Source organism: Sciurus vulgaris (assembly GCF_902686455.1).
Source record: "Sciurus vulgaris genome assembly, chromosome: 7".
Taxonomy (NCBI): Eukaryota; Metazoa; Chordata; class Mammalia; order Rodentia; family Sciuridae; genus Sciurus; species Sciurus vulgaris.
This window is the reverse complement of record NC_136467.1, coordinates 48,533,890-48,561,505: the sequence shown is the minus strand read 5'-3', so window position 1 is coordinate 48,561,505 and position 27,616 is coordinate 48,533,890. Positions and strand designations below refer to the sequence as shown.

At 35.8% G+C, this 27,616-nt stretch overlaps 2 protein-coding genes across 6 annotated transcripts in view; one reads left to right on the top strand and one right to left on the bottom strand.

The window, feature by feature from the left end:
• TRAPPC3L (trafficking protein particle complex subunit 3L) overlaps window positions 1-27,616 on the bottom strand; it is a 60,766-nt gene that overhangs the window by 28,719 nt on the left and 4,431 nt on the right. Inside the window, exons 3-6 of one of the 2 annotated variants that reach the window (XM_079146305.1) lie at window positions 20,157-20,361; window positions 15,556-15,750; window positions 12,374-12,471; window positions 9,453-9,552 (exon numbers count right to left, since the gene is read on the bottom strand). In XM_079146305.1, coding sequence (XP_079002431.1) covers window positions 9,453-9,552; window positions 12,374-12,471; window positions 15,556-15,597 — 240 coding nt within the window. In that variant the 5' untranslated portion in view covers window positions 15,598-15,750; window positions 20,157-20,361. Of the gene's footprint in view, window positions 1-9,452; window positions 9,553-12,373; window positions 12,472-15,555; window positions 22,361-27,616 lie in introns of those variants that run through there. The other variant, XM_079146304.1, reaches the window with a different exon arrangement.
• Window positions 1,776-27,426, top strand: CALHM4 (calcium homeostasis modulator family member 4). 4 transcript variants are annotated; one of them, XM_079146294.1, is made up of 3 exons: window positions 1,776-4,002; window positions 23,506-23,941; window positions 27,034-27,426. In XM_079146294.1, exons 2-3 carry the CDS (start codon window positions 23,606-23,608, stop codon window positions 27,418-27,420), a joined length of 723 nt encoding a protein of 240 aa, XP_079002420.1. In that variant the 5' UTR covers window positions 1,776-4,002; window positions 23,506-23,605; the 3' UTR covers window positions 27,421-27,426. The 4 variants fall into 4 exon arrangements, with proteins under 4 accessions (XP_079002420.1, XP_079002421.1, XP_079002422.1 ...); XM_079146295.1 differs by having other exon boundaries at window positions 23,426-23,941; XM_079146296.1 differs by lacking the exon at window positions 1,776-4,002 and adding an exon at window positions 8,274-12,977 and having other exon boundaries at window positions 23,875-23,941.

Below are 27,616 nucleotides of genomic sequence, written 5' to 3'. Positions count from 1 at the left end.
AGCTCTCATGGCTTGACATGCCCAAAAGCTGGCAACTCAAGGGAGTTTGTCTAATATGATTTGGTTCCATGGTGATTTTTAGAATAGATTTCAAACATTTTCCATAATAAGGTTAAATATAATATGTAATGATTTGATTACCTAGTTAATGTTTATATTTTGAAATCACAATTGACCTCAGAGAAAAGGATAGGAAAAAAAATCTCCCTCTTCTGAAACTTTCCATACTGATTAAGATAGTAGAAAAAAAATAAACATTTCAATAAAATTATCCAGATGAGCTCACTGTCTCCTATTTAATGAGAATCAGCTATTTTCCTGTCCAGGATCCTATTGCAGTTCAAATCTTGTTATGGAAGATTTGTTATCGTGAACCACATTTATAGCAATGGATTTTCAATGTAGTGAATGCTGCTTGAAGTAAGAGGGTTCTTCTGCCTGTGGTGGGAGTGAGGGGAGAAGAGGAAAGGGTAGGAATCTTTCATCAGAGAGGATGTGGATTGCTGCCCTCTTCTGGGCAGAATAGGAGAAGACATAATCAGGTGTATAAAGATCTTCAGATATTTTCTAAGTTCACTTTAAAACATTTCATGAATGTCTTTAATGTGTGCATGGGGAGCCAAACTCCAGTAATGCTTGCAATTATCCTTCCCTTTGATAAGCTTATAGGTGTACAGGGAAATGAAATTGTCCAGAAATGAAAAATAACTTCACAGAATAATCCAACCAACTATCAAATTAAACAAAGTTTATGTGTTTAAAAACTCAGGAAAACTGTATTACTCCATTCTTTTAATCATTTTTGAATGTATGGTCTCATTATGTTGCTCAAGCTGGCCTTAGGTTCAAGAGATCCTCCTGCATCAGCCTCCGGAGTAGCTGAGACTACAGTCATAGGCCACTGTGCTCAGCTCTATATCTATTCTTTGTGAGACATTTTTGCTATAGTTAGATGGAAAATGGAAATATATACAAAATAAGCTGTTCAACAGCAAATTTTGGAAGATTGGTGACAAATCACCAATAAATTGAATTTCACAGACTGATTAAACTGTGAAATAACACATAGACCTATGTTGCTCTATTCTTCTAATAGAGATGTTGTAGTGAAGGTTACTTATGAGTTCCCTTATTTCTCTGAGGTTGGCTGTCAATTTTGCTTAACTCAACCCTGTAACTCCTGCCTCATACAAAGCAACTTTGATCCTGTGAGACCTATAGATGTTTCAGAAAGTGAATCTGGTTGACTTGGGGTCTATGAGATTGTATGTTTTCATACGGGTATTAAGTCTAAACCCCAAGCCCCCACTACACCTTCTATGGCGGTATCTTTAGTGTCAGTCTGGCATTATGCCTTACATATCACTCCTTTGGACTTTCAGGGAGAAAGCACAAATTCTTAACTAGCAATATTCTGGGGTTGTTGACCATAGGATCATTTTAATAGCATGTGCTTGTCAGCTTTTTGATATTATGACAAAAATACCTGACAAGAGCAACTTAGTGGAGGAAAGATTTATTCTGGCTCATGATTTCAGAGGAGTCAGTCCATGGTCTGCTGTCTCCAAGAAGAAAAATCATGGCAGAGGATCATGGTGGAAGAAACTTCAGCTCATGGCAGTCAGAAAGGGGAGGGTGGGGGAGGGGGGGAGAGAGAGAGAGAGAGAGAGAGAGAGAGAGAGAGAGAGAGAGAGAGAGAGGGGAGAGAGAGAGAGAGAGAAGGGACAGGGACCAGGGACTGGTACAATCTCCAAGGCCTTATCCCAGGTGACCTGCTCTCTCCACCTCTTGCTATACTGGGGAACATGCATGAGATTTTGGGGGAAATTCCACATCTAAACCATAACATGGCACTTTTAACAGTATTAGAGACAGTAGAATCATAGTCATGGGAGTGATTGAGAAAGAACATAGATTTGGTTACAAGAATTAAAAATTTTGTGGAAAAGAGAAGCAGTGGCTATATTTGATAAATTTCACAGTCTTTAACAGAAAGTCTTTATTTCGGAAGAAAAGATGCAGACTGAAAACTGTATGCTTTAGTTTATTTTTCAATTTTTTTTCTTGACACCACCGTGGCAAGAGAGGAATGTGGTTTCCTCCTGTGCTCTTTCCCCATCCAACTAGAGTTGCACTGAGAGGCAAGAAGAGTTCCAGTGTGGGCAAGCAGGTGGGACAGAGTCAAACACAAGGCCATGGAAGCAAAAACTGGCCATAGAAATGGTCATAGAAATGAGTAACAACCAGAGTGGCTCATGCCTTCTCTGCTGGTTGTCTGATGACCTCTCAACCGGAAAGCCACTCTTCATTAACTGGGATACTTCTGCTAGATCATGCAGAAACGTCTCTCCTTTACCCATAGGTGCTATGGGGACAATGCAGAAGAGAAGGACTCCTCCTTTGGCTCCAGGGTGCCTTTTCTTGGTTTGCTCCTTACCTGGTAACCTGCAGTGCATGGTCCCTCCCTTTCTAACTTGCTAGTTCCAGTCCATAGTTCTCTCTCTGCCAGTGTGGACCTCAATGAAGGTTTCTATCTTTCTGGTTTTGGCCCTTTGTTCCCTGCCCACCAGTATCAGTCTGGTGGACTTCTCATCATTCAAGGTATTCCTACCGCATCTTCTCCAACCAGATTTGAATCCTGTGCTCGGGAAGAGGAACTTCCTCCAAAACGTGATCCTTCTTTGTGCATTCTCTCTCAGTCCTACAGACTGAAGAGTAAAATATGTTTATTTTTTCTTTCTAGAAGCTAAATCCCCTGAAAGAAGTTTAAAGCTTTTTTAATATTTAGTATTCCTTCTTGAAATGCATGTGTGGTATTTGTTATCTGACTGGACCCCTTACTTCTATAAATATCTAATAAAGTTAGATTTGGATGTCCCTGTTGAGTGTCAAGTCAGTACTCCTGAGTACAAGTCAACCCCTAAGTAGGGAGTTGTCCCCATTCCAAAGTGACCTAGGAGTTTGAGTCTTCGAAAGGCTTGGATTCTTCTCACAAGTTCAGCTCTGGTAGTCTTGTGCACTCAAATCAAGGAAGGGTTTAAACAAATGACTAGAATGATTTACTGGAATTCTTCTATTTAGATTCCATACTAATGTTAAGTGGATCACTCTATTAAAATATAAATGATTTAGCCAGTTTTTTTTTTTTTAAATCTCTGCTATTTAACTTTCTTTCTGGATTATGTTCTAAAATCTTTCTCTCAGAGTTTGTTTATCACATTCGCTATTTCTTCTCTGTTTTAGGCATCTTCATTTCTATTATCTCCTGTGAACATTTTCTTTGAATTATTTCATTGACTTTATATCACTCACCAAAAAAAAATCATTGCTTTCATTATTTAATTAAGGTAAAATTTCAATTTGTACTATAAAAGGAAATTATCTCATTTTTGCTTTCCCGAATTTCTAACAAGTACAGTATATTGGATTTTTATATTTTAATCTAAAGATCAGAATTTCAGATTTGCAAGTCTTTTTACTCTGTACTTTTTCTCTATTTAAAAGTCTCATGTTAGTATCAATCCACCAATGCTGTGGTGTTCACACTGAAAAAAATGACAAGTTCCCTCTATTGCCTTTCAGAGCAACCATCGTACTGAACTTGACCAGACAGTAAAACCTGTCCTAACTTTGATGAACAATTTATGCAAGGCCATGCAGTTAAAAACACTGTCAGTTAACTAAGGTATGGATGCTCTGAGGGAGGCTTTAGAAACGATGCCTACCACACTCAGTCATATGTGATTAGAATTCAGTGTCCAGACTTTACCAAAGGAAAGCAATATTTGAAATTCAGCAGAACTACAGTCAAAGAAGGTCTTATCTGGCAAATGGGGGAAACTGAACTTTGGACAGGCAAAATAATTTGCATAAGGTCACATGGTAGGATTGTAGCCAAGTAGAATGTAACTCCTTCAATCTCTACTTCATTGAAGATGGTTAGGTTAGTACTTACTTCATGATAAGGATCAGAGCTCCTTATGCTTGAATAACTTCTAAAAGGTAACTTTATAATATTTCTTGTCAAGGATAGCTTTTATAATCATCTTGATTTAACAGATGAAGCTTATCTCTATTTCACTTCCCATAAAAATAAAAAGGGTTGTATCATAAAGATATTTGGAAATCCTGAAATGTATTTTTGTGTAACTAAGGAGGTGTTTTTAGTTCTTAGACCAGAGACAGGTACAATTATATTTTCTACTTTTTTATAATAAACTGAAAGACACCTAGGTCTATAACAGTTAAATAGTCTAACTTTTCATGATTACAGCTAAAATCAGCTATGATAATTCTACTGCAAATTGCAAATTTTCATTTGGAGCAACTATAAAATTTTTGCTCAGGGCAATGGCCAGAGTAGAAAAAAATTTCAAATGTATATTTTTAAAGAAACAATGAATTTGTGGGGGGAAAAAAAGCACTGTAACAAGATCAGAAGAATTAAATTCTTGGGAAGTGCTTTTCTTATGTACCTGTGGTAATATGTCTCTATTAAACTGTCAGTAATAAATAATATACTGATATTACTATCAATAAAATGGGGCTAATGTTAGGCTTCTTTTAACTTCCCAAGGTTCTTATAAGGTGAATCTAGGTGATAGGTAGGAATTACAGTGAATAAATCCTCTGCATTATTAAATTTTTTCAATATCATGTTATAAAGCTGCTACAACATTTAGAAATTATAGCCATCCTTCAGTATCTGTGAGACATTGGTTCAAGGAACCCCCGCATCTTCTCCCCTCCTGTGAGTACCAAGATTTGAGTATGCTCAAGTCCCCTAGGCAAAATAGCATAGATCCTGTATACTTTAAATCATGTCTAGATTTCTCTTGATATGTAATATGATGTAAATGCTACATAATTTTTTAAAATTTTTATTCATTGTACACAAATGGGGTACAACTTTTGTTTCTCTGGTTGTACACAAAGTAGGGTCACACCATTTGCATAATCACATGTATATAGGCTAATGATGTGTATCTCATTCTATTATTTTTCCTTCCTCACACCCCCTCCCCACCCCTCTTTTTCCTCTATACAAGCCATCCTTCCTCCATCCTTGCCTCCCCCCGACCTCCCCATAAATATTTTTGATAATGTATTGTTTAGGGAATACTGACAAGAAAAAAATTCTTTATGTGTTCACACAGGTGCAATTTATTTCATAATTTTTTGATTTGTGGTTGGTTGAATCTGCCAGATGTGGAACTCATGGATATGGAGAGCTTACTATCCATGTCTTTTTAATATTTGAAGGAATACTTGGATGCAACCACAAAGTGCAAACTAGGATTCGACAAATCATGTTTTGTGAATCCATTTTAGTTTTTTAGGACATTGAATTTAGAGTTAGTTTGTCATCTCTTTCTATATGCAAAATGTAAACCTGTAAGGCCTACAAAAGTTTTTAAGAATTTTTTTATTATTTTATTTTATTTATCATTTGGACTCTTTCGTGGTATTTCTTTTCAGACCACTAGATGGCAAAATTTGAGGCCTAACATTGAAGGAATTGCCTAGGGACAGAGACATCCCTTTTGAAAAAAGGCAAAGTGAGGAAAACAAGAGGTGGGGTAATGTTATTAGTAAGTAAAGTCACACAGTCTTTCTGGTGGAAAGGCTGAAAATTTCAGAGTGGAGTGAAAGTTGAAAGATCTGGCCTACTGCAGGTTTTCACTGACTGACTCAGAGGAATTGCTTTCCTAGGCTGCACATAGGTTTCTTCATCTAGTCTGTTCTCTTCAAACGCCTTCTCCTCTCTTTCCTTCTCTAGAACCAGGAGAGAGCATATGGTATATAGGTGCTCAGTACTGAGAAGACAGCGATGATGTACTCTACTCCACAGTGCATGCTCTAAGAGGGCAGCCACACAAAAGGCACAGACATTGAGTTCTGCTCCTGACTCCACCAAGCTGGGAGGGCAACACATGACTATGCTTCCTCTGACTTTGCCCTAGTTCTCTATAAAACTGACTCAGTCACATTTGCCACCTGCCTCCTCTGAGGAGAGTTTACAAGGATTAATGAGATAATGCTCCCAAGGCCAGATCTTTTAATGAAAGCTGCTAATTATAAGCAAAGCGCCAGTGGGTGGGTATATAACTAAAGTCTGACCCTTCTTCTCTGTAAAAGTGCTCCTGACATGGGTGACACCATCACCAGATGTAAAAGAACATTTTTCTGGAGAAGTGAAAATGAAGAGGGAGAAAATCAGGCCTTCAAAGAGTATGAGACAACTGCTGCGCATGTGAGAAGGGTGAAGGTGATGACATTCTTTTTACTGCCAAGAGCGAATCTTGCATGGGAGTGGAAATGGAACTTTTCCCAACTCACTGAGGACAGGAGATGTAAGACAAAAATTTGCATGATGTCAGAATGGTTGGCAAGACATAAAAAGTTTAGGGAAGGAATATTTGGAAAGCAGATGCACATGTTTCTGGTTTTATGTAAAATAGAATTGCTTCTAACCTGGTGAAATTGCCACTGTTGGGAGGTCAGATATCTTTAGCTGCTTTATTTCTTTTAAAGGCAGAATATGCTTTCCAAAATGGGGGGGGGGGGGGGGCCTCTGTGGGCATTATTTTTTTCTTTTTGACTGAGATAGGAATCCTTTTTTTCTCTTTCTTACTAGGATCATCTTTAACTTTTTTTTCATTACTGGTGCACAGAAAGGGGTTTTATTGTATTTCTTCACACTGAAGACTTCATTGTTAGGGGTAATGCATGGTTCCTCATGAAAGGGACTCAAGGAGCCCTTAAGTGTGTTAAGCCCTTAAATGTGTTCTTCAGCCTGGTGAAGAAAAACTCTCTTTCCAAGGGGCCTGAACAATAGATGGCTCTCATTCCTTCTTTCCTCATCTTCCTCTTTTCCCTCTCATCATTTTTCCTTCTTCTTATCTTTTTTACCCTTCTTTTCTTTTCTTTCAACTAATTTTTACTGAATATTACCAAGTAGCAATTCCTGGGTATGGCCCCACATAAACGTGTATCTTACTTATATTGGCTTAATTATTTTGACTCAGCTTTGTGCTTCTCCTGTGGCTAAAAGAATACAGAGTATCTCTTGGTAGAGGACCACAGGTAATAAGAAAATTCCACATCAGATTTCTCCCCTTCTTAGCTAACTCTGGGAATAACTTTTATGGGATATTTGTTAGCAGCTATTTTGAGAAAAATAATACTGATAAAAAAGTTGTTTCTTATACTGACTCCCCACCCCCACCCCCGATAGAGAAGCCTAGTATTCGTAACGTTTCTCTGACTAAAATGAATACCGAATTATTCCTTTAAAGTCCACAGAAGCCTTTCACTGACTTGGCCTCTGCAGTCAGAGCCAAGAAAAACAGTAAGAGAGAACTAGAGAACCCTCCCCCCTCACCACACTACTCTAACTGGAGCTCAGTTAGATCAGCAGCCAAGATTCTCCCGGTCAGGGGCATTTACAGTATTGAGCACATTTCAGATGAACTCTGATCTCCCAAAGCATGACAGAAAATAGTTCCAGGTTCTCAGTAATGAGGTGGTGTATGCCTCCATGTCCAGTAGAGATTGTTCTTTACTCAACAGATTTTTAAACTCATCTTTAATCATCTTGTTTTAAACATGAGAAGATACTGCTAAATGGAAAAGTATGTGTATCATACATATATAAACAGATCCTGAGGAATAAATTAAAACTTGAACTGGTTCTGTTAACATAATTTTAGAATGGGGTCTTATGTCAGCCCTTGAAATTATTTTCATTTTCCAGATACCAAAGCCTGAAAAACAACCTTCTATGCAAGAATCAGGTTTTATTTTCCACATTATATGATTTTTCAAATTATCAACCAATGGGATGAATTTGGGCAAATATTAAGGGGAGTCATTCTCAAAGCAATCTGATCATTAACATTACTAAAAGACATTGCTTCACTAATCAAAAGGCCTGGGGAGAGGGCATCAACTAGAAAACAGAAATAACAGCAAACAGACATTTCATTTATGTGTTTCAACTACTGTATTTACTTCCCATTAAAACAACTAGCATTCCTGGTTATTGACCATAAAATCAGTTTGGTGAAAAACTAAACCACTGTTTGAGGTTCTTATTTCTATTCTGCCAATGTATATGGAAAGTAACTTTTTTAAAAAATCTGCTTAATAATGTGATAAATTCACTGTGCTAAAGCTAGATTTCAATTTCAGTCACATGATTCACTAATCATGAAATAATAATAAGTAATAAGTAATTACATAATAATAATAGTAATAATAATAAGTAATACAATAAGTGCAAAAATCTTTCATTTGTGCCTCAAGTGTACAATTTTTTTCCATATACACCATCATTCAATTTCATCATATGCTTCCTGGGACCCAGTTTTCTTATCTGGAAAATGGGGATAATAATTCCTATTCTGCCTATTTCACAGAGCTACTGTTAAGGATGAAAGACAGAAGTTGAGTAACTGCATTTAGAATAACAAAGCACTATATAGTAGTATTAGAACCATTTGTGGGAAGAGTTAATTTGGCCATGTAAACAACACTAAGGATCATGAAAGAAAAGAATGAGACTGAGTTAATTTGACATTGTGTGAAACTTGGGGCACCATACCAGGACTTCCTAAATATCTCATAGCCAAGCACAATTTCTGGATCTCCCACAAATTAACAACATTAACCACAGGTCTGCAGATTTAAAATATGCTGGCTACAGATGCATTTCACAGTTTTATATCTAAGAAAGTTGAGCTAGTGCTGGGCATGTGGCTCATGCCTGTTATCTCTGTGCCTTGGGAGGCTGAGGCAGGAGGATTGCAAGTTCAAAGTCAGCCTTAGCAATTAGGTAAGACCTAAGCAACTTAGCAAGACCTTGTCTCAAAAAAAAGGGGGGTTGTAGAAATGACTCCATGGTTGACAGCCACTGAGTTCAAACAATTCCTGGTTAAAAAAAAATGAGCTAGTATTGGATGATTCCAAGTTTTCTCCACACATCAGGGCTGTGAAAGGTCTTAGAGAATATGAATTTACAGGAAGTTTTATTTTTCTTTTGGGAAATGACCACAACAATATTCTCTGACACTACCAAACACTATTTCTTCCCATGTGCTGAAAATGACAACGTAAGTAAACTGGATTGGGTCATGTATGTAATAAGGTTCCCTATTACACTCTGTCTGTGTACTTTCTCAAAACATTTTTTTCCAATCTGAGACATATACTCCACACATACCCTGTACTGAGGAAAATCTATAGATACTTAAATGCCTGGAAGCATTTCTCTTTCAGTTCTCAATAACTTTATCTTTGTGCTGAAATAAAATGCTTTTCAATCAGAATTCCCTTTCTCAGCACCCAGCAATGTATACAGATGGAACCTGTCCAATCCGAGCAGAAAACCAACAAACTCAGAAAAACTCAAAGTTCTCAAAACATATTGACAGAATTAAAAATGCATTTACCTGGGCAATTATGTCTATAATTTCTGAATAACTGTGGCATCTTCTCACACAGGATCGAGCCAAAAAATCTTCTATCAGCCGTGTTCCAATGCCATAACCCCTGTGGATGAAGGAAGGAGTGTAGTCTGCACATGTGGATAACAAATAAACCAAATAAATGAGTCAAATGGCCTTTAGAAGTGGGCTTTGTATCTGTCCCACCGAAGCAGAAAGCAATGGACCCAGGAAATATTAACTAGTCTCCTATAAGCATAGGAGCCTGATGAGAGTAAGACCTGCCCAAACTTGACAGTAGCAGTTGAGGAAAGCTGGTGTCTATAGCCTAATGTTTCTCATTGTTAGCTGCCAAGAGAAGCAGAATGAGAGTCTGGGCCCCTTGTCTGCTATGGGTGCTCACTCTTAGCACAGTTATCATGGTAGAGGGGCAGGCATTTCCAGGATGAACTCTGGAAGAAGGGGAACAAAGGACCAGAGAAATGCTTTTCGTTGCCAGTGAAGGTCTTAGCAGTTAAGACTCTGAATTTTACTCTGTGTGTGTGTGAGTGAGTGAGCCAGGAGAATAGCCAAGTTAAGAAAGCTCATGTCTCTTTCTAGAGAAGCTGAAATGATGGAGCCTTGGGGAAGGTGTTATCTGTTAATTGTACCCCAAGTAAGTAGTTTGGGTAGTGCCTGAAGTACAATTCTGAGAGCCTTTATTGAGATGTGATATCACGACTGAATATATGGCTAAAATGGTTGCGCACACTCCTTGAAACTATGAAATTTCTGAAAGGGAAACTAAAAAAAAATATGTCAATCTCTGTATAAGAACTTGCAATCCAGTTGAAGAAATGGGACCTTAATGGTGAAAAATAAAGGGAATACTGCTTTGTTAAACCAGTGGCAAAAAAAAAAAAAAAAAAAAAAAAAGTCTTTAATTTCACAGCCATGAGTGAAATAGTGAAATGATTTGGATGGAGCAGCAGAGGGCCCAACAAACTAAAGGCGTTACAGTTTTTAGAGGCAGTGATTGTTTCAGAGGTTCTAAAAAGGTATGAGATCACTGGAGACTTGGCACTGGGGGAGATGGATTTGATGTCAGAGTGTTCATTTGTTCACTAAAACTAGTGAGATATCTATTTATATTTCCGAGTGGGTGGAAATAGTCCATTGTGCTTAATTAAGACTCTGAGAAAAATAGTTTATAATTCTAACCAGGATGTGCTCACACCAAAAGATACTTGAAGAGCAGAACATCTACTTTGGAAGAAAGTGAAATCAGTTTTAAGATATTTCCAGTATTTTCTATTGATCATATCATATTTTCTATTTATCATTATGCAGAACCATAGACTTAGTCAGTCTAGACTTAGAACAGTGATGGGAAGCCAGAATGTTATGAGCAGGGCATATACAGCATGTCTTGCTTTGGTTAAAGGGTATGATTCCACAAAGTAGATATTTATAAATCAAATTAAAAATATATGACACTCCCAGAAGCTATTAAAGAAATTCAAGTGTGAATTTTTTTTCTTAAGGCCTTCCTACAGCCTCTCCAAATTTGTTTTGTAACCAATATTCCATGCACATTTGTCAAAATGTGCATTTAATTAGCTCACAAAACATATTTTTTAGTCAAATCAGCTTCATCATTTTCTGCAGCTACTCCACAAAACAATGCAAATGTAATGTAAGTCAAATAAATGGATAACTTTTGGGAATGATACTGTTAGATGTTGAAGTGTGACCTCAGGGTAAGACAGATTTAACAGCTCCCACAGCTACAGACAGTTCAGCTGAAGAAGAAACTGAAAAGGCCATTTGTGGGTATTTGGGCTGCTCACTTCTTTTTAAACACTTCTGACTAATCAAGAAGAAACGTAAAGAAAGGAGAGAGAGAGAGATGCTCACTGTCATTTATAACTAAAAAGAACCAATTAAAAGAGAGAGAGAAGAGAAAAAGGCTTGTATACTGAAATAAAAAATAATTTTCCAAAAAGAAGAAAAGGAGGATAAGTATATAAAAAGGAAGGAACAAGAGTTAAAATAAAAAATCTTTCAAGCTTTCCTTTATTTTTTTTGTAATCCAATGGAAAATACAATGAGCCTTTTTTAAAAGCTCTAAAATGCTAGAATAAATTTCCCCTTCAACCTGCCTAAGTAAATCTTCTAACCAGTGCATATTTTTCCAGTCATTGCTTTGTAACAGTCCCTTTTCAGAGTCCATAATTAAGAGGTTAAAAAGATGTTGACAGGTATTTCATTGTTTGGAAATAATCTGATGATCATATAATTATTTCCAGGAAATTAAAAGGTTGAATTTGAGCATGAGGAATCTCTTAATAAAGACAGGAGAGAATGGGCTTTATTTCAAAAGGAAAAAGTGGGTTTTTATATTTAATATATATTTTAAAGTAAATTATAGTAAGGGCAAAACATTCAAACAATGGAAGTGTTATATAGGAAAAAGAAATTCTCCCTTCAACCCACAATTCCCCATCACCCAGTCTTCCTTTTCAGCAATTATAATTACAATTTTGCACATGCTTCTTTAGAGGGTCTATGTTTCTGTAAGTAAATATTTACATTGTAAGGAGTCAATGTTAGAAAAAAAGACTGCTGAAAAGATCAAATTGGATGCTCTATAATATTATTAAAAGAGCAACTTTAGTCTCACTATAACCTTTGCTTATAGTGTAATAAAGAAATGGTTTCTAAAAACAAACATTCCACATTTGATATTCATGGAGAAAAAATTTCTTCCCATTAATTTATGCTAGGTGTAAGATGGTAGGTATAAGAAATTACAGTCAGATTTCAGATATGATTCATTGATATAGAAGAAGAGCTGGAGAAATGGAGCAAGTCATTAGAGGCAGGAAAAATGTAGGTGGTGTTAAGAAACAATATACATTCCCTGAGAAGGAAAGATGTCTACTTACATTTTATCTAAGTATTTGTTCACATCTTCATCTTTTTCATAATCCTTACACAGTTGGGCAACAAGAGCTCCATAGGTGAGGACAAAGAGATCTTTGTTCTACAGGAAAAGGGATGGTTTTATGTTATAGGCAAAGTAACAACAATATACTACTGTATTTCCTTTTTTCTTTCCTTCCCCCTCCCTACCTCCTTCCCTTTCTTTAGAAAATCTTGGTGTTAGAATCAGCCTCAGGGATCATTTGTTCATTTTTTTCCATCTATTATTGCAACACTTTCCACTTTTGAGAACAAATTGTACTTACATTTTGATACTTAGCTGGAACTGTGGCAAAGATCTGTGAAATCGATTTCTTAACATGAGAATTTCTTTCTATGCCTTTGATTACATTATGTAACTTGCAATGTATTTCATGGAAGAAGTATTTTTTAATCACTAATTTCTAATACAAATTCCTATTGTTCTAGAATGGACTTTGATTTGTACTGACCCTTTTTCAGTTGGAAGAAATAATTGGGTGAGCCTTCTGAGTCTGCACAATCCCTAATGAGTGGCAGATCTGCCAAGGAGAAATTCAGGATGAATCCAACAGCAGCAGCAAATTTGTGAGAGGTTTGCTTTTTTTTTTACTTAAAAAAAAAGCAGGGGCAGGGCTGGGGCTATAGCTCAGTGGTAGAGCACTTGCCTAGTATGTGTGAGGCACTGGGTTCAATCCTCAGCACCACATAAAAATAAATAAATAAAATAAAGGTATTGTGTCCATCTACAACTAAAAACATTTTTTTAAAAGGAAGGGGGAGAAATTTGTGCTTCCTTTATGGATCTACAAAATATGTCTCATTTTTAGAGTGAATTACAAGTGAAAACTAAAACCAAAACCAATTTAGATATTATTTAGCATAGATACTGAAAATATAGGAAACAGAAAACATAAAGTTTAATCAATCCATTTGTAGGTCTCTCTGTATTGCTTCTAATATTGAGTACTACCCAAGAAAGGAAAGGGGATCTTAGAGATTCCAGTTCTTTCCCTCTTCCAGGAGAGAGAATGAGGCTTCAGAAGAACTGAGTGACTTGAACAACTAGCCAGCAATTGTGAGAGCCAGAAAGGCCTCCATTCTGACGCAGCATTTATCGCTGAGATAGAGGAATGAGGATTCTATTTGGAGTAGAGGTGGGTAGGAGAAAGAGGTAAGAAAGAGAATCAGTTCTGAAAATAGTATTATTTTGCATATAATCTCATATTTGTGTGAAAGGTCAAATGTAGATTCCAGATTAGAAGAGGTGTCCTTACCTCTGGGATAGGTATCTTGGGTACCCTAATATATAGGGGAAGAGAAGGCCTCATAATATGTGTGATTTTTTTTTTAAAGCATGGACAGGAATGCCTTTAAGAAACCAATAAAATTGCTTATTCAACAAATTACTTTTGTAAATGTTACATAATTTGATTCAAATACTTCCAAAGTTGGTCCAATACCACCAGTTTCTTACATATGGGTGTATATTGTGACAAACACGTATTTTTGGTCAGGTAGACTATTTATTAACACTTAATAAAATTCAAATGAATAGAATCTAAATATTATTCATCATATATGACATACTTATGCAAAAAAACCCAAATGTCATAAATATACATAGGATATACATTATACACAATTAATTGATATTATATATTAACTGATAATACAGTAATATATACAATTCAGGTATAGGAAAATAGTGAGTATATTAATATTTTTACTAGGAAATAAGGGATATAAGCAAGTGATATGAACAAAAATATTGTCAAACATAACACTAAGGGTCACTATGCATTCAATTTTAATTCTCTTCTTATTTAAATCTTCCATGAATTTCATCATATATTACAAAAATGCTTGTAACTTATAAATGAAATATCTGCTTATCATATAAGAAACCACAGAAGAAAACAAAATATGGCTATGTACTAATGCTACAGCATAAAAATAGCAAAGGTGAAGGATGCAGAGAGAATATGAATGCCAATGTGTTTATTGCAACTAGAAATAAAACAAAAGAATTTGAAAAGGAGAAAATATTATAATCTACCTACATACCATAGCCTCAGTGTTGTGTCCACTTATAATTAAGGTCAGACTAAGATAACTGCATCTCCCTCCTCACTCTCTCTGCTATACCTTGAAGTGCATGTGCAGTTGGATCTGAAATTCACACCACAGATCCAAAGAAGTGTCAAAATAAATTTATTTATTTTTATGGTTTTTAAAACCATAACAACCAACAATTTTCATAGGTGATTAATAGAACACTTAATTATTTTCAGAGGTTTATGATATATCAGGATAAAAATGTTTTTATTGGTATGTATATTTTTTCCAGTGATTTAGGCACAATATGAACTATGTGCAATATTTTTTGGTATTTGAGAGTCTTACAGAAAAAGAAATCAAGATCTAGAGGGCCAGGGGGGCATCTGCAGGCATTTCCAGTTGGAGTGTGCCAGTTACTACAACCCAAAGTATCCAAGGCTGAAATTACCTAACTGCATCCAGTGCCTATTATTGTCCTGAAGTAATTAACATAATTTTAAACTTAACCATGAGTTTTCACATTTATAACATATGAATAGCTAAAGCTATAATGAGGGAGGATTTAAAAAGAATATTATCCTAACTGAATCTGCACAAAATGAAGTTTAAAAAACAACCTCTGCATTTAAAATAGAAAGGATAATAGCATGGAGCAGACACACTTATATTTAAGACTAAGAAATACATTTTTAAAGGTAATATTTTAACATCTAGGTTTTTTTATGATCTTACTCCTATTTGATTTTACACATAAAATGTAGCTATTTAATATACATTTAATTTCTTATTTCATGCACTAGGAAATATAAAGGATTGCTTAATCTTTTTGTATATTCTGTCAGACACAAGGAAAATTTTATGGATGTAATTAATAAGAGAAGAAGACCCTAAAATCTGTATAAAGAATCAATTATTCTGTTGCAGTATGTAAAAGATAATTTGTACCCATTCCCGGAGGTAACATTTATGATATGCTTCACTAAACCCAAGGTTTGCTCAACTGAAAAATTCTACTTGTAGCATCACCTTTCAAAGTAAATCAAATATTGCTCAGGAAAACATTTTCTATGAAGTAGAATAAAACCCCTTTATGAAAGGATCTTACAATTTTTTGGTATTCCGGTCTTCTATGTGCAGGGCGAGACATAGTGCTTGGTAGAGGAAGAATGTGATCTTCAATTTCTTTTCTTTTGTCTGTAACTTAGAGGTGCATCAGTCTTTGTCCGTTTTGGGTTTTCCAAGTTCCTCCTTGCTATGAGGCAGGAAGGCTACTTCTGCCCTCTACTGCTTTCATTCTTTGCTGAACTCAGGAGGAAAACAAAAATCATGAACAGGACTGTCTTGTACCTATGTAACTTGCCACTGCTCAAATAACTGCTTCACTTGTCAGGATGAGTTGTAATCTGGACCCATAAAAGTTGATAGTGTGAAGTCAGATCAGAAGCACCAAGACACTATAAAAATTCTTTAGCCCCAGGGAGTTCAAGAGTGGTGTTTTGTTCTCATGCCAAGGCATTGTTTTAAAATCACAAACAGAAACCTTTATAATCTAGAGAGAACTAAATGTTAGCATTATTCAGTCTGGTATTGATTGTCCTATAAATTAGAGAGAGAGGATCAGCAATCCATAGGCACTAAATCCTGGGTTCAAACTCAATCAACAATTCAAATGGGTATCACACTGTTCTCAGGACATAGGCCCCCCATATTGTGTGATTATACTATTCAAATAGTCAAATATATCTGGCATCCTTTTTTTCTTTTTTCATAAGAAGCAACAGCAATTTAAAGAAGTGTAGAACTGGTGATATTTTCTTACAGAACTGTTGCTCAAAATGGGTGCTCTATAGTTTAATAATGTATGATTTTGGCAGAGAAAGTAAGCCCTTAGCTTTCTTTTGCTAGTTCCTAAGATGTTAGCTATTGAAAGCTTGCTTTATTTATGCAGAAATAAAGATATTTAAAGTTCAAACAAGAAATCTCATCTTGACAACTACAGAGTTTGGAGGATCAAAGCTGTTCCAGAAACAGAAGCATAAAACTCAGTTTAGGAAAGTGATTTCCTACCTCCTACAGCTTGAGACAATTAGTCCTATTTGTTCTGGCATACTCTTGCTATAAAAGGGACAGACTATGAATACTTTAAAGAAGTGTGGTATAGTTGAAAGAGCCTTGGAGGATTGGAAAGACTCAAGATGAATTTCAGTTCTACAATTACTGGCTGTGTGGCCTTGGGCAAGCCACTTTATTGCTCTCTGTCTCAGTTTCCACATCTGCAAAATGGCAGTAATAATACCTACCTTACAGAATAATTGTGAGTATCAAAGAGATAATATGTTCTATAAAACACATGATAATGCACTAAACAAAAACTAATGACTATAGGTTATTCCTGTAGGTGAATTTATTAAATGGAATTCTATAATATTTAAGGTATTTCCATTAGTGCTGGGATACCATGATCTCAGGAAAATCAGTTTTGCTGAGTTGTGGAGTGTGGAGGACTTTTCAGTGGTAAATTAATGACAACTTATATAAACTTTACAATTTGCAACATGGTATTCATTCTCTTTACCTTGTTTTAATTCAACCATAATCTATGATGTAGTCATTACTGTAATCATTGGCCTTTTGTAGAATAGGGCTCTAAATGTAGAAAGATTAAGAAATCTGTTCAAAGGGACTTGAGCTAAATTTGCTGATTATAAATTAAGATAAATTTTTTTTTCTATTGCACATATTCTAATTATGTTAGGGCAAAATCATTTTGAGGTAGACTCACAAAACCACCAAGGTGTAGTTGACAGGACATTGCTGGGCCTAGTTTGGGAACAGTTTTGGGTTCCAGGTAAGAGATCCCTAAGAAAAACAGAAAAGATCTGTGTGCTTGGAGAGAGGGTATGATAGTACTGGAATCAGTATTGCTAAACTCTAATGGCTGTGGTATAACCACATCAGAGTTACTGTGAGAATTCAGGACATTGTGAGGACTTTAGAGAAAGTGAGTTCTCCTTCCAGATTGACAAGGCTCCGCTGTACCCAAGAGCCCTCACCCTGGGACACAGGGATAGAGAAAGAAGAACTGAGTCCCAGCCCAGAGCACTTGTACCAAGGAAGGCTGCACGAATGCAGCTGTAATCATGCTCACTGGGTACACTGGTTTGCTGGTTTTCAGACGTGAAACCCACTGACCGTCAAAGGATCTGAGTGAGCCTTGTTGTCCCCAGTCTCGTTCTTTTTATTTAAATCCACCCCCCACTTAAATAGAAGAAAGCTCCAATTTTGTATTTGAACCAGGTAAATGATCTATAATGTCTAAGCTGGCAATAAACTAGGAAGAAGAATCATTTCAAAATAATACACAGGTAGTTTTTTTTCTCTCAGTAGGAGTTCTTTAGTCTGGCTAGGACTGAATTTGGAGCCAGGGCTGAGAGAAAGAAGCATTCTTAAATTGTATCAAATGTGCGCTGTAATTAACGACCCCAAGTAAATGGTGAACCGGGTCATGCTCCTCTACAGGGCCTTTGGGAGGTACCTGGGAAGCTGAGAGGTGGGAAGCAGCTAACAGAGGATGGATGATAGCTACTTCCAGGTACCGTAATATCTGATCCAGACACTTAAAAAAAAAAAAAACAACAACAACAACAAAAACTTTTTTTCTATTTAAGGCTAATTTTAGTGTTTATTTTATCCTGTTTTGTTTCAGTAATATCTTTATGTGACTTATCCCCTAAGGATAGTCCTGGAGTTTAGTTCTGATCCTGTATCCATGTGCCAACTTACACCTTGTGAATGAGGTGGTGGGTCCCTGCTAAGAAGAATACACATTGAATACCTGTGTGTTGTAGACAGCAGGAAGTTATCTTTAACAAGAAGACAATTTGGCTGTAAATTGCTATGGTACAAGGCTTAAACTTAATACCCATTGTGGTGATCTTAAGAGGTGAGGATTTTCTGAGAATTGATTAATAGTCATGAAGCATTTGTTCTCATGAACGATTAAAGACTTTAAAAAGGGCTGGAAAGAACTAGCTCAGCCCTCTTTATTTTCTGCTTCTTGGCTGTATAAGGACACAGCAATAAGGTGCCATCTTGGAAACCTTGAGCAACCCTCATCAGACACCAATGTTGGCATCTTAACTTGGATTTCCCAGCCTTTAGAACTCTAAATATAAGTTTCTGGTTTTTATAAATTATCTAATTTCATGTATTTTCTTATAACAGCACAAAAGGTCTAAGACAAAGCCCAAAAGAAAATAGATTAACTTATAGATGTAATCAATCACAGTCATTGACAAGTTATACACACACACACACACACTGGTACTGTAGATGAAGTGATTATTTCAACAGCTAACAATAATAAAAAGTTGCAAATTTGTTGTCAGTGAACCCCTTTACAGCAACAATTTGACACTCTAATAGTGACGTCTACTCCATCAATGGTCCATCCTTCCCTATATAGTTCCCAGAAAGAATGGTCTGTAATTTCCTTCCCCACTTTTTCCATATACTCTAATTAGGTAGGCTTTTAAATATGAGATTATAAACATAAGGGAAGATTTGGCACTTACTACTTTACTGAACACATTGCTATATACATTTCAGGCTTTGTTTTCAGTAATAAAGCAGAACTGAAACAGCTACACCCTCTTCAATTCTATTTTCCTTTCCTTTTCAGTGGTCACATTATCCAGAGCTTGATAGTTATTCTATGCATGTTTTAAACATGAAATAGGTAACTATCTATAAAGAATATATAATAGTATTTGAAATTTTATATATCAGTATCATACTGCATGTATCCTACAGTTTGAATTTTTCTTAAAGTTATTTAAGATTTATTGATTTCCATGCTTGTCACTGTAGATCATTTGTTTGAACAGATTTATAGCAGGGATCAGAAAAATTTTTCTGTAAAATACTGGATAGTAAAAATCTTAGGTTTTGCAGCCATATAGATTCTGTCATAAGAACTCAGCACTGCTGTCACAGCATAAAGTGCCCTCCATCCTGAAGTAACAGACATGGCTATGTTTTGTAAAACTTAATTTATAAACCCTGAAATTTGAATTTCAAATAATTTTCACATCACAAAGTAGTTAACAATTTTTTCCTACCATTTTAAAATATGAAAGCCATTCTTAACTTATAAACCATACAAAACAGGCAGTGGGCCAATTTGGTCCATATGCCATAGTTGCCAAACCCCACTATATAACATTCTGTTACCATGGTTTATTAATTTATGTCTTTGCAATTGGACATTAGTGCTGAAATTTCCTCTGTGAGTTTCTACATGATCAATGATTTTGTGGGGGAATTTATAAAAATGTTTATTCTCCATTTTAGGGGTATTGAATACTATACATCTCTACCTGAACATCTATATCTTAGACCAAACTTGCTAAGTTTGTTCTCTGCCTCTTTTGTGTCCCTCTCAATGTCTACCTGATCAATCCATTTCTGATAAAGATAGTTTAAAAATCTCTATGATACGACTGTTGCCTTGTAATCCAATTAGCTTTTGCTTTATATATTTCAAAGTTACGCAGTCATGGACACACAATTTGACATTTTCATTATCTTCATAATGGATTGTTGCTTTTATTATGAGGGAGCAAAGTTAGCCTTTTTGACATTATTTGCCTTTAGTTCACTTCTGCCCTCTCTTAGTATTGTTCCCAGTGATCTACAGTTCAGTACCTTTCTCGTCAAACTTTGCATGTGGTACAGTTTTGTGAGTGTCACTTGTAAGCAGAATGATTGTTCATCACTTTGTAGACAAGTTGAAGCCAGATCTGGCATGGGGGTTAAAAGAGGGTGCCAGACCACTTGGGTCCTGCTCTTGCTTCTTCCACTCATTTCTGTGTGACTCTGGGCAATTTTCTCCAGACTTAGTCTTCTCAATCTGTAACAACATTGAGGATAACATGAGAACCTCATTATTGAGTTATCGTGGGGACTAAGTGGGACAAAGTTCTTAGAACAGTGCCCAGCATGTAGCACACCGAGTATTGTTAGCTATTTAAAAATGTAGTTGTGACTGTTCATGTATTAGGTCTCATTTCTACCACTGTTTTGTTTTCCCTTTATCATCCTTTTCTTTTGTTTACTTTCTCCTTTCATATCAACATTCTGCTTCTATTTCCTCTATTTTTGAATGAGCTATATGTTGTATATTTATTCTTTTAGGAAACATACTTGAATTTTATGGTTTTATTGAGATAATTGCTGTACATTTTGATGAGAATATATGTATTTGTGTATATATATATTATATGTAGTCATCAAATTAATCAGCATAATTAACATTTCTATTACCTCTGCTCTGTGTTTACTTGAATTGTTTGTCTATTTGGCATCCATTAATTACAGGGTCAAATAATGACCAAGTTGTTTACATCTCCCCTGTGACCCTGAACCCATGTACTGAACCACCTCCTTATGTAACTCTCATATAGTAAGACAATATTTCCCTGCCCTAAAGCAACTCATGTCCAGGTCACACACAGGTAGGACAGTCTATGCCCCAAAGTCCACTAGAATTACCTAAACTAGTCAGTCCTAAGTATTTCCCCTTCCTGCTTTGCCTTTCCCACAAAAACCCCAGTAAAGCTCTGGCCTAGGCTTTCCCTTCCTCCTTTTGCTTCCTGATCAAACCTGATGCTTCCTCATATGACCCAGCATGGCATGGCATAACCCCGTATCTTGGAGAAAGATAAGTCATAAATTCTTCTTTCACTGATGTTGACATCTCTTTGTTGTTACTTTGTCACTTTCATAAATTAAAGCTCTGTGGGTTCAAGTTGATACAACTCCCAAAAGTTTTCTCATGTCTCTTTGTAATTTTTCTCTTCTTATCCCTCCTCCCCTACTTTCTAGGCAGGGCTTGCTCTTGTTTCTGACAGTATAGATTAATTTATAATTTCTTGAATTTTATATAAATAGAATCATATACTACAAATACTTTTTTTCTGAATTATTTCATCCAGAAAATTATTTGTGAGTTCATCAATGTTACTGCATATTTAAATAATTTTTCCCTTTTGTTTTAGACATTTGGTGATGGACATTTGTGCTATTTCTTATTTATAGTTACCATAAAGAAAGTTGCTATGGTCATTCATGGATGAGTTTTCATGTAGACATATGCTTTCATTTGTCTGGTGTAAATAACTAGGACATAAATGTATGTTTTATATGACAGGTACATAGTTAACTTTTAAAGAAAATGTGTTCAAATGGGTAGTCCGACTTGACATTCCTATCATCACAGGATGAGAATTCCAATTGTTTTGCATACTTGCTGACCTTTGGGTATAGTTAATCTTTTAAATTTAAACCATTTTAATAGATACGTAGTGATAGCTTATTATAATAACACATAATATATATAATAATTGCCTTAGTTGTATCTTTAGAAATAAAAGTTGTTTCTACATTTAAAAATTAAACAGAGAACTTTCAAATATCCTATTGTGCTCATCAATATTTTGCACCCATATCTTTCCTCAGGGTTCATTTTCCTTTCTGCTGAAATATATCCTTTCATAATTCCCTTAGTGAAGTTCTGTGGGAGATTAGTTCCCTAGTCTCTACGTATTTTTATTTTGCTCTGTCTTGAATGACAGTTTAACTGTACTAAGCATCTTAAAAATATTGTCTTCTAGGTTCTGTTGTTACTGATGAGAAGTCATTCTTTAGTGGGATATCTGTCTTTTCTCTTTTGTTACCTTTTAAGAATATTTCCTTGTTTTTCACATTCTGCATTTTACTTTGCTGTATCTAATTGTGAATTGATCTGATTTAGTTCTGTTCAGAACAACCAACATGCTCATGATGTAAAAACTTGACTTTGATTTTGCTATCAGTTATTTCATTTCAGATATTGCTTCTCTGTCTCTTCTTTCTTTGTTTCCTTTGAAATTCCTATTAGATTGTGAGTTGCTTAATCTGTCTTCTATTTCCCTCAGATGTATTATTTTATTTTTTGTCATATTGGACTTTGGATGAATATCTCTGTACCGCATTTTAATTCATTTATTAGGTGTTTAACCATGTCTAGTTGGAAATTTTGAGAAGAAAAATTTATGATCCCAACCAACTAGTCCAGGGCCCTTCATATAGGAGCTGTGCAGTAAATATTTACTGATAAAATCAACATCAAAATACCTTACATATTTGATCATTTCATTATTTACAGATATGCCAATTTATTAAAAATAAAATATATTTTTATATAAGAAAAAGATACCATATAAACAAATTTGCAAGTTAACTTTTAAGGTACCACATTGCAATATTCTGGCAATAGAAACAGATTTTAAATCTCTATGCAAACTTAGAATGTTTTGTTGTTATTTGGCTTTGGGGGTACTAGGCCTGATCTTCCTCTGAAAAATCTTCCGGGATCTGGCAGAATCCTTAGGTTATGGACTTTCCAATGGACCCTAAATTTTGGATTGCTCTAGTATTTGAATAATAGTCATTATTCTGTATATTGTAACTTTATGATGATAGAACCCTGGTCTAGTACAAAGGCAGGAGTGTCTCTCTTGTGCTTCCAGCACTCTATTTGCTGATGCTCAGCATTTTGTTTTGTACAAAGCAGCACACAGAGATGGAAGCAGTCTGCTTCACAAGCAGCTATGCTCTTTTTAGTAAGAAGATATATTGAAAAATTTCTCAGTTTATACATATCAGATGAGAACTGAGATCCCTTCTATTCCTTCGAGTTATAATCTGATACGTATTTATTAGGTCAGGATTCACAAAGTACATAAGGAAAGATGCTAAAATCCTTTAAACATGTAAGCATGTCAGGTCACTTGACGCAACCAGTTAAACCAGTAAGAGCCCATAAAATGGTTATAGCTGGTGGAGTCTAATGATCAGAAAGGGCCATAAGCTGATTTGTGGATGAACTTCCCACGATGAGCCCGTCTCTCAACAATATTGTTTCTTCTCTGCAGAGAAGTGGAACCTTTATCAACTCTTTGATTGCAGCGTTGACTATTGGTGGGCAACAGCTGTTCTCTTCATTCACTTTCAGTTGTCCCTGTCAGGTGGGAAAAAACTTCTATTATGGTTCAGCTTTTCTTGTCATTCCTGCTTTGATCCTTCTGATTGCTGGCTATGCTCTGAGAAACCAAATGTGGACGATTACCAGTGAATACTGTTGCAGCTGCGTCCCTCGCCGGAAGATCAGTCCCCTGGAGCGCAAGCTGGCTTGCCTTAGGATCTTCAGCATCACCGGGAGGGCGCTTGTTGCTCCATTAACGTGGCTGGCAGTGACCCTGCTGAAAGGCAATTACTATGAGTGTGCAGCAAGTGAATTTGCATCTGTGGACCATTACCCAGAGTTTCAGAATGTCACTGCCAGCAAACGAGAAGAGATCCTTGCTGGGTTTCCATGTGACAGATCAACTCCTTCTAATGCGATCCTAGTAAAAGATGAAGTAGCCCTTCAGCACAGGTACCAGTCACAAGTAAGTTTTTTATTTTTCATTTTTATTTTTTGCCACACTATTCCATAATTATTACAGTACTGGAAACGTTTCACATTTCTGCTACTGCTAACATAGTCTGATTATAGAATGCAAACTAGATGCCATTCATCAAAATGAGTTCTACTAAGTAGTTGCATTGATGTAATTAGGACATTGGGCTTTGGAGTCAGCAAACCTGGGATTTAGTCTTGCTTTGTCATTTAATATCCTAAAAAAATTTCAGTAAGTTATCCATGCTTCACTTTCCTCATCTGTAAATCTGGAGTATTAATAGTATCCACTGCATAGGACTGTTGTGAGGAATAAATGAGCAAATATGTCTAAAGTGCACAGTACTGTGAATTTATTTTAAAAATAATGAATTTTAGACATTGTATGAATATCATTAATACTATATTACAAATTCCATTTTTCTGTATGTATATTCTCACAATCTTTCTTAAAATTACAGGAAACATGATTATGATTTAGAAATATCCAATGGTGGTTCTAAATTTAGAGTCCATGGACAGGTTTCTGTCAGAGTGTGGGATGGAGTGGGAGGAAAGCCTGCACCTTCTACATATATAGGTTAAATTTTAGAAGTACAATTTTGCATTTTGTCAGGAAGGAAAGTCATTGCCTTTCATCAGTCCCTCCAGGGGATTTGGGAAAAACATTTTCAAACATGTAATACAGTAAAAACATATTATTTTTAAAATTACTTACTGCAAAGGCATATAACATTTCTGACCTACTGACTTTCAGTTATTAAAACTGAGGAATGCTGATGAGGTTTAGCTGGAAAAAAAAAACTATAATCAAGACGCACAATACTGAAGTGTTGCACTATGTTTAAGAAAAGTTAAAAATCCCAATAAGTTATGCCTTGTCTCAATTTTTTGTTTTACGCTAGCCCTAAAGATCAGGAAGAGGGGTCTTGTGAATCTATGTGAAAAGTCAAAAAATCAATAGGACAATTATAAAGTTCAAAAAAGTTCTTGCTTAAGAAAAACTAAAATATAATACAGAATGGTAAGATTTTCTTAAGGTCAAAATAAAATGTCACTAAAAGCATACACAGATTTCTATATAAAAGGTGGTTTTACAGTTCAAAGTACCATTATCAGTAGATTTTTTAAAATTTTGTGACAACAAAACATATATTTTTATTTATCATCAAGAGTACGGTATAAATATTTCATGTTTCCACTTTCTCAAAATATCAAGAGGTAGATAATATTAACCCCATTTTACAAATGAGTTAAACTAAAGCGCAACGAGTTTATGTAACTTGTAGGCGTTCATAGAGCTAATAAAAGGCTGATTAAGATATTCAGATGTCATGCTGTTTCCATTTCACCAGGTTGCCTTCTGCAACAGTTACCTTGAACTTCATTGTCTTTTGAGGAATACATGCTGCTTTTCAGTTGGAGTTTTCTGAGTTGACTGTAAGGTCATATTAAGTTAAAATTCTTTCTTTGTTCATGTCCCTTGTAAAATACTTCTGACATTCATTTCACCCATTTCTGTCTACTTTCTGCACATATGCCAAAAGTATCTTTTAAATGTCAATTGGATGATGAGTTCCCTTTCCCTCTGACTTAAAGTCCTTCAATGTTTTTCTACCAGTCTAAGCACAAATCCAAATTCCTTGGCATTACATACAAAATCCTTCCATATCTGGCTCTTGACCACTTCTCCACATGACTCCTATGAACCTGTGATTACAAGTTTCTATGATTCTCCCAAATCTTCAGGCTGTTATTTTCCTGTCTTCTGTCCTTTAGGATTCTCAACTTCTTGCATCTTGTGGACTTCTTTTTTTTTTTTTTTCATAATTTAAGGCTGAGTACCAACTCCTCTGGCAAGTGTTCCTTGATGCTCCGCTCCCTAAAAAGAGTTCAGTTCTCCTCCATTGTGCCTCCTTGGGTGCCATGCTTACTCATACCAGAAATGATCACATTGTGCTTTCTCTGGGCTTGCTCATTGATCTCCCTTTTTGGGCCCAAAGACTGTAAAGAGAATAAATCCCCATTTGAATCCCTATTACCAAACACAACAGGTTGCATGAGGTGGGAAGTCAAACTGGAGTTCAATAAGTAATAGTTGATGAATTAATTGGCATCTGAGATGACATTTCTGCCACCATGCTGACTTCTATTAAGTTAAGTTGTCACAAATATAAAATTGTAGTTTTTTAGCCTCTATAGAGTGCAGCTGTTGCACTCTGCCACCCTGGTAACTCAAGGCTTGTAGATGAAGGTTAAGAGGCAGAAGAGTTCTTCATTGCCCAAACTGTGGCTGCATACTGTTGTACTGTCAGCTTCCATAAATGTATGGAACTTGTCTCTTTTAATTTACAAAGCAATTGTTAAATATTAAAAAAATAATAAAAAGAAAAAAGGGATTCTAAGACTAGGAAACATATATGGTGGTCTTTAAAAGCAAGCACTAAATACTAAATAGTTTATTTGAAAACAATAAGATACTACAAACTACAATGACCATACTGTCCATAATAAATTTAGAGACCTGAGTTTGCTCACTGACTCCTTTGGTTGCAAAAGAAAAGAGGAAAGAGCAATACAGGAAGAAATATCAATGAGTACTTGTTGGCACATGATTGAAGACATTTTGGGAGGCTACCATTATTGCCTATCATACTATTATTTTTATCACCATCATTACCAAATATTCATTAAGCCCCCAAGGAATGAATGGGTCTGTACCTGATGATTGAGAAGTAAGGTTGAGTTATAAGTAAAGAACAATGGTTATGTATCTTATGTAAGGTTAATTGATGGGTTATAGCGTCTGAGACTTCAAGAACAGTACTTAGAATCCATTCCATATTAACTGGTCAAATTCCTTTGTAATCTGAAAGCCAAGTTGAAATGACTTAACCTGTCTTCTCAGATCCATTTCCACACCCAACCATCAGCTCTTGTTAACTTATTAAACACAGGAAGAACAAAGTTTTTACACACACTTAAATTCCTCAGTTTTGTAGGAATCCTTCTTGACATGGCTGTTTCTTGAATATTTGATGTATTGGTGTTTTCTGTTTTCTCCCTAATAATTATGTGAAGATGCTGGGCTGGATTTTGATCACCTTGGCAACCATTGCTGCTGTGGTCTCCCGCTGTCTGGCGCAGTGCTGCTCTCCCCTCACCTCTCTGCAGCACTACTACTGGACCAACCACCTCCAAAATGAGAGAGAGCTCTTTGAACAAGCTGCAAAGGAGCACTCTCGGCTTCTCATCAGGCAGCGCATAAAGAAACTATTTGGCTTCTGTCCTGGGAGTGAAGATGTCAGACACATCCGTATTCCTTCGTGTCAGGACTGGAAAGATATTTCAGCACCCAGTCTTCTATGCATGGGTGACACCTCACAGGGGCACTATAGCTTTCTTGGAGACAGGGTAGTTGAGGATAATGAAGAAGACAAATCAGAAGGTATTGAATTAAAACCTTGATAATAGCACCTTTCACACTTCAATTTGTTTAACAGATATTTGACTTTATGATGATGAAGTTTCAATGCAATCTCTTCATTGTTTTCTCTGTTTAATATTTGTTGGTGTATTCATCCAAAAATACTAATTCAGAAATCAACTTGATAGTTGTGTCAATCTGTTTTTTTTTTTTAATTCACTGATGGTCTAGTAATGC

What these genes read in the sequence shown, in the direction of transcription:
- CALHM4 (XM_079146293.1), top strand. Translation starts at nt 23,387, where the DNA reads ATGAGCCCGTCTCTCAACAATATTGTTTCTTCTCTGCAGAGAAGTGGA. An exon ending in AGCACAGGTACCAGTCACAA is followed by an intron (nt 23,942 to 27,033) that starts GTAAGTTTTTTA and finishes AATTATGTGAAG; the next exon opens with ATGCTGGGCTGGATTTTGAT.